The following is a 17,322-nucleotide window of genomic DNA, read 5'->3' on the forward strand; positions in this document are numbered from 1 at the left end:
TGCTGATATACGTAAGTTGTTATAAGAAACTTTTAATCTTCACAGTAAAGTGGTTGAATTATTTGAAAGGGGAGATTAATTAGTATCTTGGTCAACTTTGACAAATGAGACTAATTAAGAGAGGAGGATAAATCGTGTGATCGTTGCATGGGATTTTGATTTTTCAAATAAAATTAATGAATATGCATGAATTAAATTATTCTAACGTGTCTAAAGCTCTTGGAAAAATTGAGATTGACATTTAATTTGTTTTGTAGTAGCTAGGTTTATTTGGGAAACTTTTTTTTATTTTTTTTGACAGGCAAAAAAATCTACTCTAGTACTTTACCATGCATGTATCTAGGTGAGTTTTATTATCTTGTTGCAGGAAGGAAAGATAGCACATTGATTATTAGATGTAACAATGCCCACCAAACTACTTGCACTAGTAATGAACTATTGTTAAATTCTTAGTAATGACTAGCAATAATATAGTATAATATTGATACATATTTTACAAATTACACCTAAAACTACTAAGGTAACTCAATATGATATAATTAGTCCCAACTCACATCACAATTAATTTACTAACAAATTACGGGCATGTTCGGCAAAATATAGCTGTGAAGCTAGCTGTAGCTGTGAAGGTAGCTGTGAGGTGTGAATTTAGCTGTTAGCTGTCAACAAGCTGTTAGTTGTGAAGATAAATAATTTAGATATGAGTGTTCGGTAAAGTAGCGATTGACTAGCTGTTACATATAAAAATCAACATTTTATTTTTAAAACTATAGATTAAATTTTCAACAGCTACCTCAAAAGCTACCTCCAATCAAAAGCTAATCTTTCTAACTTTTCATAAAAGCTACCTCTACCACTAAAAGCGACCCTAACCACTACTTTGCCAAACACTCACATTTTTTATCAAGTAGTGATTTGACTTGGTCAAACCACTAAAAACTACCTAAAAGCTACTTAAAAGCTAACGCCTAACACACCCTACATATATACTATCTAAACAAGGGTTTTTTAGTACACCAAAACTAGGGGTCAAGTAAGGGTGGAGTTTATAAGAAGCTTACCTCAAATATATTTGCATGAGAGGGAAGATATGTATGGACAATTGGACCCCCACCTCTCCAATTAAAATATGGGTGTATAGTATTTCAACAAAGATATTGGAATCAAGTGTGGGCTAATGGGTCATCCTATCTATGGGTTTGATATTCAACCCTATATATGTAATACTAGTAATTATTCAACATATATATACTCTATAATTTTATTTTAATTTTGAAACATATATATCTATACTCTATATATGCTAAACTAAAATTAAACTTTTATTTTGGGATACTTTTTCTTCTTAAATTTTACCTACCTATCTTTTCGATTCATTTTAGTTAGTCTTTTTTTTAAAAAAAAAATAATAAAATAAAATTATATTTCCTTAGAAATATTTATGACAAAACTATAACCTATAAATTGGGTTCATTTGGCATCACTGTGGTTTTCTGTTTTTTTAGTTGGATGTATGTCATTTTCTTAAATGAATGTTACGAAATTTTATGGAGTAAAAGCATACCTTTGACATTAACTACAGTTGTACTTGTACATAACATATTCATATTTCATATGTATTTTACAGGTTGGATAGGACAACTACTCGTAATTAAAAATATTATAAACTAATGCATTGTATGTGACAAAAATTAGTCCCTTTATATTCTTATAAGTAGAATTATGTTTTAACTTTTTTGCATTACTAGGGATTTTTACACGCGCGATACGCTTAATATGGCTAGCCTTTGAGGAGAATTATTATAGGTGACCTTTACGCCTTATGCATTTTGTATGGTATTTTATTAAATCTATTTACATGATATTTTTAAGTACTTATTACTAACTTAAACAAGTCATCATACAATATATACTTCGTAATTTTTGTACCCGTATATATTTAAATTAATTTTACATATTTTAAATCAAATAGTGTTTATAATCCAAATAGAAAAAACTAAATAAAAAAAAAATAGAGAGACTAAAGGATGCTTTAAATATTGAAATAAACAAAAATAATTAATCAATTTTGGTGATTCAATAGAGACAACTTTAATGCTTTTGAATTCAGTGGGGGTAAATATGTAAAAGAATATTTTAAGGGATATAAATGTCCATGTACTTTTCGTAGTATATAATAAGGTAGGAATAAGGATTCACTTAATCTACCTTGATTAATATCAGCAATCTTGCTAACGAGCGCCCTAGGGCGTTAAATAAGGATAAATTATATTGGTTGAAATGGTATTAAGTTAGGAATTCATGACAAAATCACGCGTTGTTCGGTGTAATTAATGTTAATTTTACTCTAATATTTGTACTTTAATTATCTTATCTAACGCCCCGGGGGCGCTCATTAGCTTTTGCCTAGTATTAGTGATCTAATAAGAAAAAATATAGTCGATCTTATGAATATTAATTGAAACCGTCTCAATAAATACTTTATTAATATTCAATTATTACAATATTTACTTATTAATAATTAATAATTTTATTAGTTAAGACTTTAAATTCATATATGTTTACAAGAAAAACCTTTTACATAGTTACATTGCATAAAGTTAAGCTAGGTAGAGTGAAGCCACATAGCGTACATTGGATACAACAATATATAGAATCGGAAGAAAATCACAATATATTTTTATGGATGATAAAATTGGTCGGTTATAATAATTTACAAATTAAAATGTTGGTATTCTATGAGCAGCTAATCATTTGCCATTGTCTTCTGAACCTTAATGTAAAACATCTTTCACAACAACAGAGGAATTAGTCAGTTTACAGACCTAGGAAACAGGTGGATAAGCCAAGAGATATTGTTAACATCTTTCTTTAATTGTTTTCATATGAGATTTTAGGAATTTTTGTATTTTCATATGACAATAGATATGTTTAAATATTGCTAAAATTAGAAGATAAGTTTTGGGACCATTAGATTTTTTTTTTTTAGCTACAGAGGTTGGGGCGAGAATCGATCTCAAGATCTCCTACGTATTATTATGTAGGAGTTGATATTGATTGTAATCTACATTAAAGATGATGTAAATTTAAAAGACATGAGCTGACATTTTAATTTCATTATTATGTAGGAGCCGATATTGATTGTAATTTACATTAAAAATTATGGTAATTTAAAAGACATGGGCTGGCATTTTAATTTCATTTAAATCAAATTCTTATTTACGGATGAAATTCATTGCAAATGACTGACTGTGATATTGTAATTTACAGTAATAATTATATATTGACAAAAGGTGTATAAATTTTCACCTGATGTTAACTAACATAGTAGATCGATAATACTTTAGAAAGTGATGTCCAAGATAGCAAGACAGAGAAGCAAATTTCATGTATGTATATCATTACCCTTGCTTTATGCTTCTCAAAACACACCAAAACAAAATAGATGATAGAGATCGATGCGTTTAATATTTTGTCAATCAGTAATAGTAATACTGTGATAGAGATCGATGCGTTTAATGTTTTATGTTTTAATAGAGATTGAAAAGAAATAATTTGATAAATGAAAGTAAAACATTTCTAAGCTAGTTGGAAATTAAAGCCAATCACCTTTGAGGATCTTCCTCCATTTTAGCTCAATTTCAAAAGGCTTATAGAGTGTGGACACTAACCTAAAAACTAAAAAAACAGACCATGATATGGGGACCTCAGTTATACAATTAAGGTGTGATTTAGACCTCACATGGCTCATTGCTAGACTCGATCATAGCAATTATGTTGAATGTCGATAAATAAAAATTGGGTATTATCTAACTCAAACAATATGTCAAAAAATTACGCCGAATATTACTAATATAGTGCATGGTAAATGCCACCATTGACTCATTTGTTTTACCATGCAAAGTTTGTAGTACAAAGGATCTTCATTGGAAGTATGTTGTACTACAATGCATGTGTACAAAAACTACAAGTATTTTATATTATTTTTGGTGCACTCAAGTATATTATATTATGATTAGTGTTAAGGTTTACTTGATCCTACCTTGAATCTTGTGCATAATATGGCTATAATCGAACCATGTTCATTAATCTATTTACCACTTGTATATTAAGTAACAAATACGGAGTAGTGACTAGTAGATTTACACAATATTTTCGTTAGAGTGGTTACTTGGATATAGTATTCAATTAACGGTCTGGACGATATCCTGATTTGCTCAATGGTCTACATTGATCAAATGATGGACAATTGGACATAGACAGCTTAAATCTAATCTACAGTACTTCATTTGTTTAGTTTAAGTTGCAATAATTTGACTAAAACAGGAAAGCCCCGTTTAATCATTGAGATAAACAAAAATTGTTTATCACATGACATTTTGGTAAATAAATCAATAACTTTATCTTGCTATCATCACCGTGGATTCCTCTTTTATTGAAAAAGGTACTCATTAATTTATTTACGAAAATAACATGTGATAAACAATAATTGTAAATCTGGAAGATGAACTTGTATTTACGCCTAAAATACTCTTACCGTTTTAATCAAATTGTAGCAACTAAAAGTAAATTTGGGAAATACTCCGTCCTATAATATATTTCTTGTTTTGTATTATGAAATTTTGCGTGTCCCAAAATATTGTTCCACTAGCATAGTGTCCGTGCGATGCACGGTTTATAAATCAAATTATTAAACCCGTAGGAAAAATAAAAATAAAAACAAAGGTAATTCATTTAATATTAAAGGACTTGTACTAATGGTCAATAAAAAAAAATTAAAGGAACGTTATTTGAATAGTATTTTATGTTATTTGAATTTCTTTTAATTTTTTATAATGTTATTTTATTAATTGAAAAATAATTGAATAATACTCCACATAGTTATATAAGAAGTGGACTAATTTATTTATATCTCCCGTTGAGAAAAAACTAAAATTGTTATCATACCATCCGCATTAGTAGCTACAATCAATCTAATATATACATGTTTTATTCACCCGTCGCACTCATAAAATCTATAGACACAATTATAACCTTATATTTGACCTACCAGAACATATATTTTCCTAAGTTAAGCATTTTGCAAAAAACTATATATTATATAATAGTCATATATATAACCAACAGCTGATTAAATATAGTATACGACACAAATACTTCGTATATAGGTATGGATACTGATAATTTTATATAAATAAAATATACGGAGTATATATTACTAAGATTTATCTCTACCTTAATTATAAAAAGGTTAACAAAACTCTTATAATAGTGCATGGACATTTATATATCTAAAAATGTTCTTTTTACATATATTTTCCCCCATTTAATTTTAAATGCCTTAAAATTGTCTCTTGAATTCCCTAAATTGATTTAAAAGGTTATGTTTATTTCAATATTTAAAGCCATTTACTATTTTCACTTCCGTTTGTTTTAATTTTTCTATTTAGAATTTATTAGAATATTAGGTTTCAAGATCGAAGTCAATATCTTTTTACTGTACAATCACTAAATAAAAGTCGTTCAACTAAAGTTTTGGACATTGCATAGCTACACAACATCCAACACATTTAATGATTACATGCAAATAATTTTAATAAAACTACGCATTCGATATAAGTTATTAAACAATTTAACTATATATACATTTTGATAGGTTTATATCTTTCATATTAACAAAAATTTACAAATGTTATTATCATATTTTGCAAAAAAAAAAAAAAAAAAAAAGACTTTGGAGTTTTGTATAATATAGATAAAGGATAAGTTAATTCCCGTCATATATGCATTGAGTTTTGGGTGTTCTATCCGGTTCACCCTTTGGGCTAATCCAAATTTGAGGATCAGTTCTAGGTTATTAGGTTCCACTCCCCTTCCGATTGTTGTTGCAGGGGAGCACACAGGTCCTCCCTACCAAGTGTAGTCTCAATCACCACTAGACCAACAACCAATTGGTGTAATGGTTATTGGGACTACACTTGGTATGGAGGACACGTGTTATAAAATATTATATTATATACATATACTTTTTTATATTATAAAAAATATTATATTATATACACATACTATTATAGTTAAAAGTATTATTATGTATAAAACAACATAAATTATTGCACATGATTGTGGTATATCTAGTATAGTACATGAGCAATGCACGATTTTTAAATCAAAATGATAGTTTTTCTAAAAAAAATTCATAAGTAATAGCATTGTTAGTACGAATATTACAATTTAAAACATGAGTAATAATAGTTATAATACATTTTATATCTATCCCTTTTGCGTCAAATGTCTAATTCAATTTAAATTTTATTCTTCTTGTTTAGATTGGTTATTGGTTCAGTTTTTTTTTATTATTTTATTTTTATGCAAAAAAACCAAAAGGTCATTGTAAAAGACATTATATAGAAATGAAAGGCCGATTAAAATTAAATTTATATTCAAGATTATGTATTTTTTTCAAAGACAACATTTCGGCTCAGCATTCAGTATTTGTCAAGGAGTACAACAAATGATAAAAGTAATTTTTACACTATTTTGTATCTTTATTAAAAAAACTTTTGTATTCATCCGATTACTTAAATTGAATTTAGGATAACTTGTAGACTATTTTGGGTAACTTTTATCAATAAAGAATAAATAACTTTCATTCATTACAGGGTAGCTTTTATAATAGGTGCACAATATTTTATTGTACCTGATTTTTTTAAAATGTTTGTATTGATTTCATAATTGACGTCAAACTAAATATTATAGATTTTATTTAATTTTCATAAAAAAAAAACAATATTAGCCTTTCAAAATACTAAATATTTATTTCCTTAATTATGCCACTTTAATCATATTGCTTCAAATTAGTTATTATTCTTTAACTTAACTATAAATAAAGACTATTTTGGGTAACTTTTATCAATAAAGCATAAATAACTTTCATTCATTACAGGGTAGCTTTTATAATAGGTGCACAATATTTTATTGTACATCTGATTTTTTTAAAATGTTTGTATTGATTTCATAATCGACGTCAAACTAAATATTATCGATTTTATTTAATTTTCATTAAAAAAAACAATATTAGCGTTTCAAAATACGAAATATTTGTTTCCTTAATTATGCCACTTTAATCATATTGCTTCAAATTAGTTATTATTCTTTAACTTAACTATAAATAAAGATTGGAAAGATTTTATGGATTATTTGTAGTATTGGAAAGTACGTATATATTTATTATAAAAAATTAAATCAATATTTTTGTTAGGAAATCATGAAAATCTTATGCATGTATAGAAACTTGTTGTTATTGTTTGAAGTTTAACAAAAATAACTATGCTTGAATATGTAAACAGTAATTATATAGATATATTTTATACATAAGATAAGCCAATGAGAGAGTGACATTTGTCATCCTCACATTGAGGCGCTTGTCTTTTATTATAATATATATATTTCTTTTATTTCATTTTTTAGGTAACTTAAAATAATGGTCAAAATTCAAAATACCCCTACTTTTATATGGGTAATGTTATACGTAGCCCTAAGGGTTTTATATAAGCATTAAATAAACTCTTGAAATTTGTATAAAATTAGGAATTTATGACAAAAAACACGCGTAAATCAGTGTAATTAGTGTTTATATTTTTATACGGAGTAATTTCTTAATTTTTTTACTATTTTCAGGTGTAAATTTAATGCTTATATTAGCCGTAAGGGCTATGTATAACATTTTCCCTTTTATAATTCTCATACAAATTACCTTTACATTTATCCCGGTAATTTTTGCCCCTGCATATTAAATGCTTTTTGGAATTTTCCACTATATTCATTATTGCTATTGCAATATATATGGGTCTTTAATGTACATTTATTGATTTTTATAGACTTTTATACACTTATCCGATCCAATTTCTTAATTCTTGTGAAATATGAGAAGCGAAAACTATATTATGAAATGAATGGAATAATTTATTAAAATAAAAATGTATTTCATGTAACACCCTTGTATAATGCGAAGACTTATAAATAACATCAATATAACCACCATTCTAATATGATACTTCGTATTAATGATTGATAATGTTTCAAAATAAAAGATGATAAAGTTGTATGAATCTATATTATTATTAAAATATAAAATATTACAGTATAATATTATGATAATGACATGTGTTATCTTTATGTCAATATATCATTGATCCTCGTAATTTCATAGATGATTGTCATGTTTAATTTACTTAAGTGAAAATTCACCTCACTTTATACTCTATTCAAGTAATTCAACCAATATGATGTTCTTTTGTCAAAAAAAAAAAAAAATGTGGGACACACCCTCACCATTGTTTTCTGTTTATAATCACTAAAGTAATGGGTTTGATTGATCGTGGATCAATTCAAGCAAGGCCCAAGACATGTAAGCTCAGCATAAACATGACCAACAACCCATCTTAAGTAGCACCTTCCTTTCTAGAATCCACTTGGAAAGAGAAACTTTTGAAATTCAACTACACTTGGAAATAATTCATTTCCTCTGTTCCAATAATATTGTTATAAGGATAAAATTACGCATTTTAAATCACATTTTATATGTTGAATATCTATAGTTGTATAAGAGTAAAAATTATAAAAAAGTTGATATTGGGAAAATATTTTATGAGACGAATCTAACAAGAGTACGCATTATTATATTTTGCTTAACATACACATCATATTATATGGTCAAACAAGAGTGATGAATAGTGAAAAATCTCATTGTTGCAATGTTATTGGAACGAAGGAAGTAATAGAATAAGAAAAAGAACTTTCAAATTTCAATCTCCAGAAGAAGCAAATTAATGGGAAGAATTTGAAAGGAACCTTAATAAAAGACTTTGCTTAGTTGCATTTCAAACAAACATACCGTACAACAAACGTTAATTTTTTGTCTTTGCAAAACAAGTAAAATGTCATTACAATTAAGAAAGTGATGTGAAAAATAGTGTATGGGCCACAACATTCTAGACATTATAAGAGTATGTACTTGTGACTTTATGATGAGTTATCTAACATTTAGCATCTAGTGAACCAAATTTGTTGAATAGGAGCTATATTTGCTAATTCTAAATTATGTATTGACATTACTAGTCAATGAATAACTAAAACTTTTATACTTGAGCAATTCTTATAGCTAGAAGTAGTCCATTCTTGACCATTTCTAATCTATGACTACCTTTTTTTCACTTTCCAATCTAACTTTGGAACTAGTTAGATGAATGATGATCATGGGTCGCGCTTTGGTTTTAAAAAAAAAAAAAAAAAGAAAGAAAGAAAGAAAAAGTGGCTGATTTCAGGCCAAGACTTCAAGCCAAAAAGCCATGTCAAAACCGCTATTTTTTGTTTTTAAAAAAAAACCTAATGGGCTATTTGGGCCAAAGTTAGGTCAAACCTATATTTTTTAACTAAAGTTGTAATTTTGGGCCACCCAAAACTTAAATGAAACAAGACAGGCCCAAACTTCCGACCAAAAAATCTTCCCAAACCTGACATTTTTCGAGGAGGACTAACTTTGATCGGAGCTACTAGAATGGATAGGTTGTTACTATTTGACTACATGTGCATACTCACAAGTCATAATAACATCATAAATGACTAAATGAGCATCCTACCTCCTACTTCCTATCCCTTTCCCTTGAAGCTAACGTAGCTAAATTACAATGAGAGCAAATAATTACCTCAAAGTCTTGATAATCTGGGCATATCTGGCTCTATAATCTATACTATAGGCAAACAAAGGCAAAAAATTATAATTCTTATACTTCCTCCGTTCTTTTTTACTTGGCCCGCTTTGACTTTTACACTATTCACCACCTCTCCTTTGGCCGTCTTTTGTGAATGATATGTAAGGAAAATTATATTCATATGCTATCTTTTTTAATTCGTCTCAATAAGTACTATCGTATATACAACTTTTATAATTTTTACTTATGAAGAATTAAAGTTATTGATCGTTAAAGATTTGCATTGGCAAGCGTGATAAAAGAAACAGGTCAAGTAAAAAAGAACAGAGGAAGTATATTGGAAAACTCCTCGCATAGAAGTTAAAATCCTAAAGAAGGGGCTTTCATATGACTTAGAGCTACACAATTATTTGGAAAACGTACATTATAATTCATATAAACTATTCCTATATTATAATTGTTGGCAAAAAATGTTACACGAAAACGTACATTATATTTCGTATGTGTTGGAAAACTATTCGTATAAGTTGCACAATTACTGTTTGGTGGATTTGGAAGTGGATAAAAAAACATTGTCTTTAATCATGCGCAATATAATCCAATTTTGAAAACTTAAAGAGTGCTTGGGAACGAAGTGAGGCAGTCATTAGGTGGCTAGCTCCTCCTTATTGTTGACTAGCGTTAAATACTGATGGTGCGGCACGTGATATACCCCTCGATCTGCTGGTGGTGGGGGAGCGTTAAGGGATTATTCAGGTAAGCTACTACGGACTACGGAGTATATGCTTATTCAATTTTTTCATACAATAGAGTTTTAATAAAATGATACTAGATACTTTACAAAATAATTGATTATAAAGTTTTTTAAATTTGGTAAGATATAAAGAGAATTTCTAAGTAAAACAAACATGGCTAAACCAATAAATCTTTAATTAATAAAGATTAGTTTGAATAAATTCAAATCTCTGTTAAATATAATTTCTGTTGTATAAAACAATAAATAACAATAAAACTAATAAATAACGATAAAACTCTTAAAATATACAACTCAAATTTTATTGTCGGATGATATTACGTCATCTTAAAAAAAAAAAATTTACCCCAAATTTTGTGATTTTTCCACACAATTAATCTCTTCGAGTTACATTTTTGGTCTTGGGCAATAACACGTAAGTGAATATTGTCATCACCACCACAAAAAATGCAAAAAATATTAAAACTCCAAACTTGAGGGCGCATAGCATTAGCAGAAACGCTTGAGTTATTGCAAAAGTGAAGATCATATTTACGAATACGTTAATACTTTGAGCTGTTGTTCTAACCTCAAGCGGGAAGATTACACTAGGGACAAGCCATCCTATCGGACTTCATGACCAAGCCACCCTAGCGGACCCCATGACCATGCAAATCCGGCAACATAAATGCATATGAATAGTACAACTACCATTGCATATCATTTAAGTAAATTTACTGCATTTCCAATCGCCCCAAATTTCCATCCCATAAAGATTGTTACTTAAAACTAAAATATAATAAAGACTCATTTTATTTTAGGATTTTTTGTGAAAAACTACCTTTTAAACTCCAAATATTGCGAAAACCTACCCTAAAAACAAAATGTTGTAATTAACTACCTTATAAAATATAAAACGTTGTAATTGACTACCTTCTACCAGAATGACACATTTGACTTTTATTTCCCGACGTTGACCATGCCAAGTGAAAATGTCACGTGACCCTTTAATGACTTAATTCCCCTCTTTTCCCCAAATTTTCCTACTTTACACCAATTCAACCATATAATTATCAAAGGGGTTGCAAATAAACAACATAAAATATAAGTAATTGTATTGTTAAGGAAAAGAGTTGGTATAAAGCGGGAAAATTTGAGAGAAAGGGGGGAATTAAGTCATTAAAGAGTCATGTGACCCTCACATCACATGGTCAACACCGGAAAATAAAAATCAAATGTGTTATTCCGGTGGAAGGTAGTCAATCACAACATTTTATACATTATACGGTAGTTAATTACAACATTTTATACTTTATAAGGTAGTTTATTACAACATTTTGTTTTTAGGGTAGTTTTTCGCAATATTCAAAGTATAAAAGGTAGTTTTTCACAAAATATCCTTTATATAATTTAAATTATTCTAATAAATAAATAATAAATCCGGAATAAAATTTTACACAATATACACTTTCAGATTTGTTACAATACGTAAAGGACAAAAATATTTAGACTATTACAATGGTGAAGATTAATTTGATACTTTAAACAACCGATTGAACTTTAGTGGGAAGATTTTGATAGGAATTAGCCACTTTAGAGATCACCATAAGGTTTGGAATATTATGAACAACAAAAAGTGAAAAATAATGATATTGTTAAATAAAATATACTCTTTAATTTAATTTTTTTTTTATTATTTTTTTTATCTTGATAAAATAATTAAATATAAAGTTAATAATAAATTCAAATATGTATTTAAATATAATTTATGTTTCATTAATAAAACAATAAAAACTAATAAATAACAATAAATAAAAGTCTGTATACTGCTCAAATTTTAAGGTTAGGTGATATTGCGTTATATGGAATAAATTTACTTCAAATTTTATGATTTTTCCATACGATCGTCATCTTTTCGATATACACATTCTTCGTCTCGGGCAATAACACGTAAATAAATATCATCATCACCATGCAATAACACGTAAATAAATATCATCATCACCACGTAGATAGATCGAACTTAAGGGCGTATAACATTGGCAGAAAGCTTGAATTATCGCAAACATAAAAATCATATTTACGGATACGTTATGCTTTGAGCAGCTGATCTAACCTCAAACAAGAAAATTTCACTTGGAACAAATCACTTTAAAGGAACATGCAAATCTAGCGATATAAATGCATATGAAGGTCCTGTTTGGTTTGATGTAAAAGGTTTTCACGAAAAATGAATTTTCCATTTTTTCCCATTTTTCTTTGTTTGGTTTGTTAAGGAGTGGAAAACAATTTTTCAAGGGTGGAAAATTCCATCTTTAATGATGGAAAACATTTTCCTTCCAAAAACAAGGAAAGCCACATTTTCCTCTCTCCTCCTTACCTCTTTTTTTACTTCCCTCTCATTCATCCTTACATTTCCACTCTTATTTTTTATTTTTCTTGGACTTTTCTTGTATGCAACCAAACAATGGAAAACTAATTTGCAATTGTGTTTTTCCTTGAAAATATGTTTTCCATGAAAACTAATATTCCATTGAAAATGTTTTACGTTAAACCAAACGGGGCCGAATAGTACAACTACTATTGCATACTATTTAGATAAATTCACTGCATTTCTAGTCACCCAAAATTTCCATCCAATAAATATTGTTACTGAAATCTACAATACAATAGACACTCATTTAATTTTATTTAAATTATTCTAATGAATAAATAATAAATCCGCATTTAAAAGAAAATTTGGGATAAAATTTTATACAACAAAGTTACACGTATACTCTCAGATTTGTTATATTACCTAAAGTTTCTATTTGAAAAATTAAAAAAAGCAAAGAGTAAGAACATCTAACATTAGCAAGAAAATTGATCACCTTTTTGCGGTATATATAGAATTTGGTTCTGCCACTTGGAACATTGTATGTCCATAGCAAAAAAATTGAATAAATTTAAATTTTATAAATTATATTCAATTTCCACGTTTGTTTTTATGACGTTTCGTTCCGGATATCTTCAAAATTAAAAATGAATTTCTAAATAAAAACGGCTAAACCAACCAAACTAATAAATTCAAATCTATATTTAAATATAAATTTTGTTTCATTAATTAAATGAAAAATAACAATAAAACTAATAAATAACCAATAAATAAAAGTCTAGTATACTATTTAAATTTTAAGTTCAGGTGATATTACATTATCTGGAATAAATTTACCCCAAATTTTGTGATTTTTCCATACGATCACCATCTCTTCGATAGGCACATTTTTCGTCTCGGGCAGTAACACGTAAATAAATATTGTCATCACCACGACGAAAAATGCAAAGAATATAAAGAGGCCAAATTTCAAGGCGCATAGCATTGGCAGAAAAGCTTGAGCTATCGCAAACGTAAAAATCATATTTACGGATACGTTGATGCTTTGAGCTGCCGATCTAACCTCAAGTGGAAAAATTTCACTAGGGACGAGCCACCCTAAAGGACCCCATGACCATGCAAATCCGGCGACATAAATGCATATGAATAGCACAACTACTATCGCATACCATTTTGGTAGATCCACCGCATTTCCGGTCACTCCAAATTTCCATCCAATAAAGATGGTTACTAAAATCTGCAATACAGTAAAAACTCATTTAAATATAGTATACAAATAGCCAATTTTAAAGTCAAATTGCATGAAGCTTTAAAATCAAATTAAAACTAGCCAATGATCTTATCAATTCTATAGTCAAATAAGTATACTTTTTTTTAGCAATTTTGCATATAAAATACTTCCCCGCCTTTATGTGCAACAAAGGGGGTTATTTGTGAGATATAAAATATTCCTTTATTGCAGATAATTATGGGTGGAGGGAGTACTTAAATTGAAGAAATTTACCTGAAAAACGAGCATTTGAAGGCCTCCTTGAAGGAAGAGAGATCTCCTACCCCACTTATCGACCCCGTAAATGGAGACCAAAGTGGCAATGACATTAACACCACCCGTAATCACAGCAGAAATAAGTGAAGCATCATCTCCAAATCCAATGGTTTTAAACAAAACAGGTGCATAAAACATGATGACATTAATTCCAGTAAGTTGCTGAAACATTGGGATAGCAATCGAAAACGTAAGAGGAGGCCTATATTGCCTGTTTAAGAGGCTTCTCCAAGGGTGTTCCACCTTCTTAGATGCTTCACTAGCTGCAATTAGGTCTTGCAGCTCGGTGTCAACGTTGTCCACCCCTCGGATTTTGATTAGCTTTTGCTTGGCCTCTTCGACTTTGCCTCTTTCGATTAGGGAGTTTGGGGTTTCAGGGAGGATAAGCGAACCTACAAGGATGATCAAAGCGGGGACAATAGCTCCCCCGAGACTCAACCTCCATCCATAGTGCTCAATCTTGGCAAATCTGTAGTTAAGAAGATTTGCTATAAGGATTCCTATTGTGATTGTGAGTTGGAACATCATGTTTAGCGCGCCACGGTGCTTGTAAGGTGCCATCTCTGATAGAAAAACTGGTACTGACTGCATCATATTAAATCAAGTTACTACATATATACTTTCTTTATTTTGAAATCACATGAAAATAACGTACATTGTTGATTGTTAAGCATAAACTAGCATATATTCCATAATATAATAACAACAGAAAATACATTCAATTAGTATACATATTGATAACATAGCATGTATTATACTATAATATAATAACGAAACAAAATGCATTATTCAATCTATAACATAGCATATATTCCATAATATAATAACAAAATAAAATACATCACGTTTATTCAATTAGTATACATATCTATAACATAGCATATATTATACCATAATATAACATTACATATATTCCATAATATAATAACAAACTAAAATACATCACGTTTATTCAATTAGTATATATAATAACGAAATAAAACACATCACGTTTATTCAATTAGTATAATTATCTATAACATAACATATATTCCATAATATATTAACGACATACATGCATATTTATTATGGAGAATTTATTATAGTACTAGATTTGAATATATAAGTGTCAATTGCTTAATAATACGTAACGATAAATATAATTTGTGAGTACCTGATTAGCAAAGCCGATGCCAAAACCAAGCAAAATACGACCAATGATAAGCATGGCGACGTTTTGAGCAGCAGCATTGAGAATAGCACCAGCACAAAAGAGAAGCCCTCCAAAAAACATGGATCTCCTACGACCTAATTTCCGTGTGACAAAGGATGCCACGACAGAGGCGACTAGTGCAGCCAAGTATAAGGAGGACGTAAACATTGTTAATTTCGCGCTGTTGAATTTGCAGTACTGGTTTGTTCCTGAGTCTGCTAATTGCTTCCTATACACTGATGGGAAGAATCTCTCCAAAAACATCGGCATCGATGTCACTCCACCTATATAAATCATTAGATACAATCACAACATACACTATGTTCGATAATTGTCATATTTATGATATTAATATTTTTGTTATCCTAGTTCAACATACTTTAATTGAACAAATAATGCATAAGTATTAGATTGATTTATATTTAGAATATTATCATATACATATATCGTAAAATTACCGAATTTTGTAACGCAAAATGCAAGTCTAAAATCTAAATTATAAAACAAGTAATAATGTATACCTAGATTGAGCGACCTTGAATCATTATGTTACATCATACATTCATACTACATGTCTTTTAAGCAATTCTCCTATGATATGATAATATCATCTAAGCAAACTCGTTCAATTTTTTCGAATTTTGTATCATAACACTAGATCAATAATAGAAATTTACCCAAGTAAAAATTAAATTATACCTGAAATTCCGATGTCATATCCAAAGATTAAACCTCCAGCAGCAGCTAGTAAGCAAGTTAGAAAAACATGAACGGTAAGTTTTCCAGGATAATCTTTACCCTCTTTACCGCCATCGATCACTACTCCACCCGCCATTGAATTGTAAGATCTCTTCTCGTAAAATCAATAAATTTAATTTTGTGCTAAAAGCGTTGTAACATATGAATGAACCAAGAAAATTAGAACGATATTTATAAGAAGCCACACAGTATTTTTAACTTGACTCAAATTCCTTACCTATGTAGATAACCGAGTTACCCTACAATACCTCAATTAGAGTAAATTTCAATAATAGAGGTCTATCTTTTTTTTTTTTTTTTTTTTTTTTTAAATGGAATATATTATTAATTTCTATATAAAATTATATCTATTTATTTAAATTATTCACACAGATAGTCTTGAATAGTTAGTTATAACGATAATTTTTTAACCAGTTTATATATATATATATATATATATATATATATATATATATATATATATATATATATATATATATTAGTGGTACCCAATTAAATACGAGATTATTAATTTTTTTTTAAAATTAAATAAGTTAAATGACACGTAAACGGAATTAGAGAATGAGATTTCCCGCTTTAAATTAATTAAATATAAAATATTATCTTTTGATATGAATTTTGTCTAAATATATAACAAATTAAAGCACATAAATATATATGTATAAAAATATTTTTAAAAATTCAAACAAATTGTGCAGCTTCATCTAGTATATCCTAATTTAGAATTAGTCTGCACTTAGGAAGATTTTGGATGAATTAGGATATGTAAAGTTTCATTTGAAAAATAAATAAGTGGATAAAAAATCCCTTGAGGTCCTCAATGAGTTGGTAAAAAATATATTATATCTTTGTATGATATTCAACCATTCCAATGCAAACCTTTTTTTTTTTTTTGAGCATTTGAGCATCATAAAATTTGTATGAGTAATATGTTGATCTTGATTCTTGAGTAATTTTACATTAAAACGATTTTAACATGTTCTCAAGTATTTATGTCTCTGTTTTAAT

General features: G+C 28.5%; 1 protein-coding gene across 1 annotated transcript; it reads right to left on the minus strand.

Moving 5' to 3' along the window:
* Positions 1 to 13,605: 13,605 nt before the first annotated feature.
* Positions 13,606 to 16,548, minus strand: LOC110702381 (sugar transport protein 1-like). Its single transcript, XM_021880083.1, has 4 exons — positions 16,255 to 16,548; positions 15,517 to 15,839; positions 14,322 to 14,948; positions 13,606 to 14,054 (listed from the first exon to the last, which is right to left on the minus strand). Exons 1-4 carry the CDS (start codon positions 16,388 to 16,390, stop codon positions 13,608 to 13,610), a joined length of 1,533 nt encoding a protein of 510 aa, XP_021735775.1. The 5' UTR covers positions 16,391 to 16,548; the 3' UTR covers positions 13,606 to 13,607.
* Between the last annotated feature and the right edge of the window lie 774 nt (positions 16,549 to 17,322).

This window comes from Chenopodium quinoa, unplaced genomic scaffold (assembly GCF_001683475.1).
Source record: "Chenopodium quinoa cultivar QQ74 unplaced genomic scaffold, ASM168347v1, whole genome shotgun sequence".
Taxonomy (NCBI): Eukaryota; Viridiplantae; Streptophyta; class Magnoliopsida; order Caryophyllales; family Amaranthaceae; genus Chenopodium; species Chenopodium quinoa.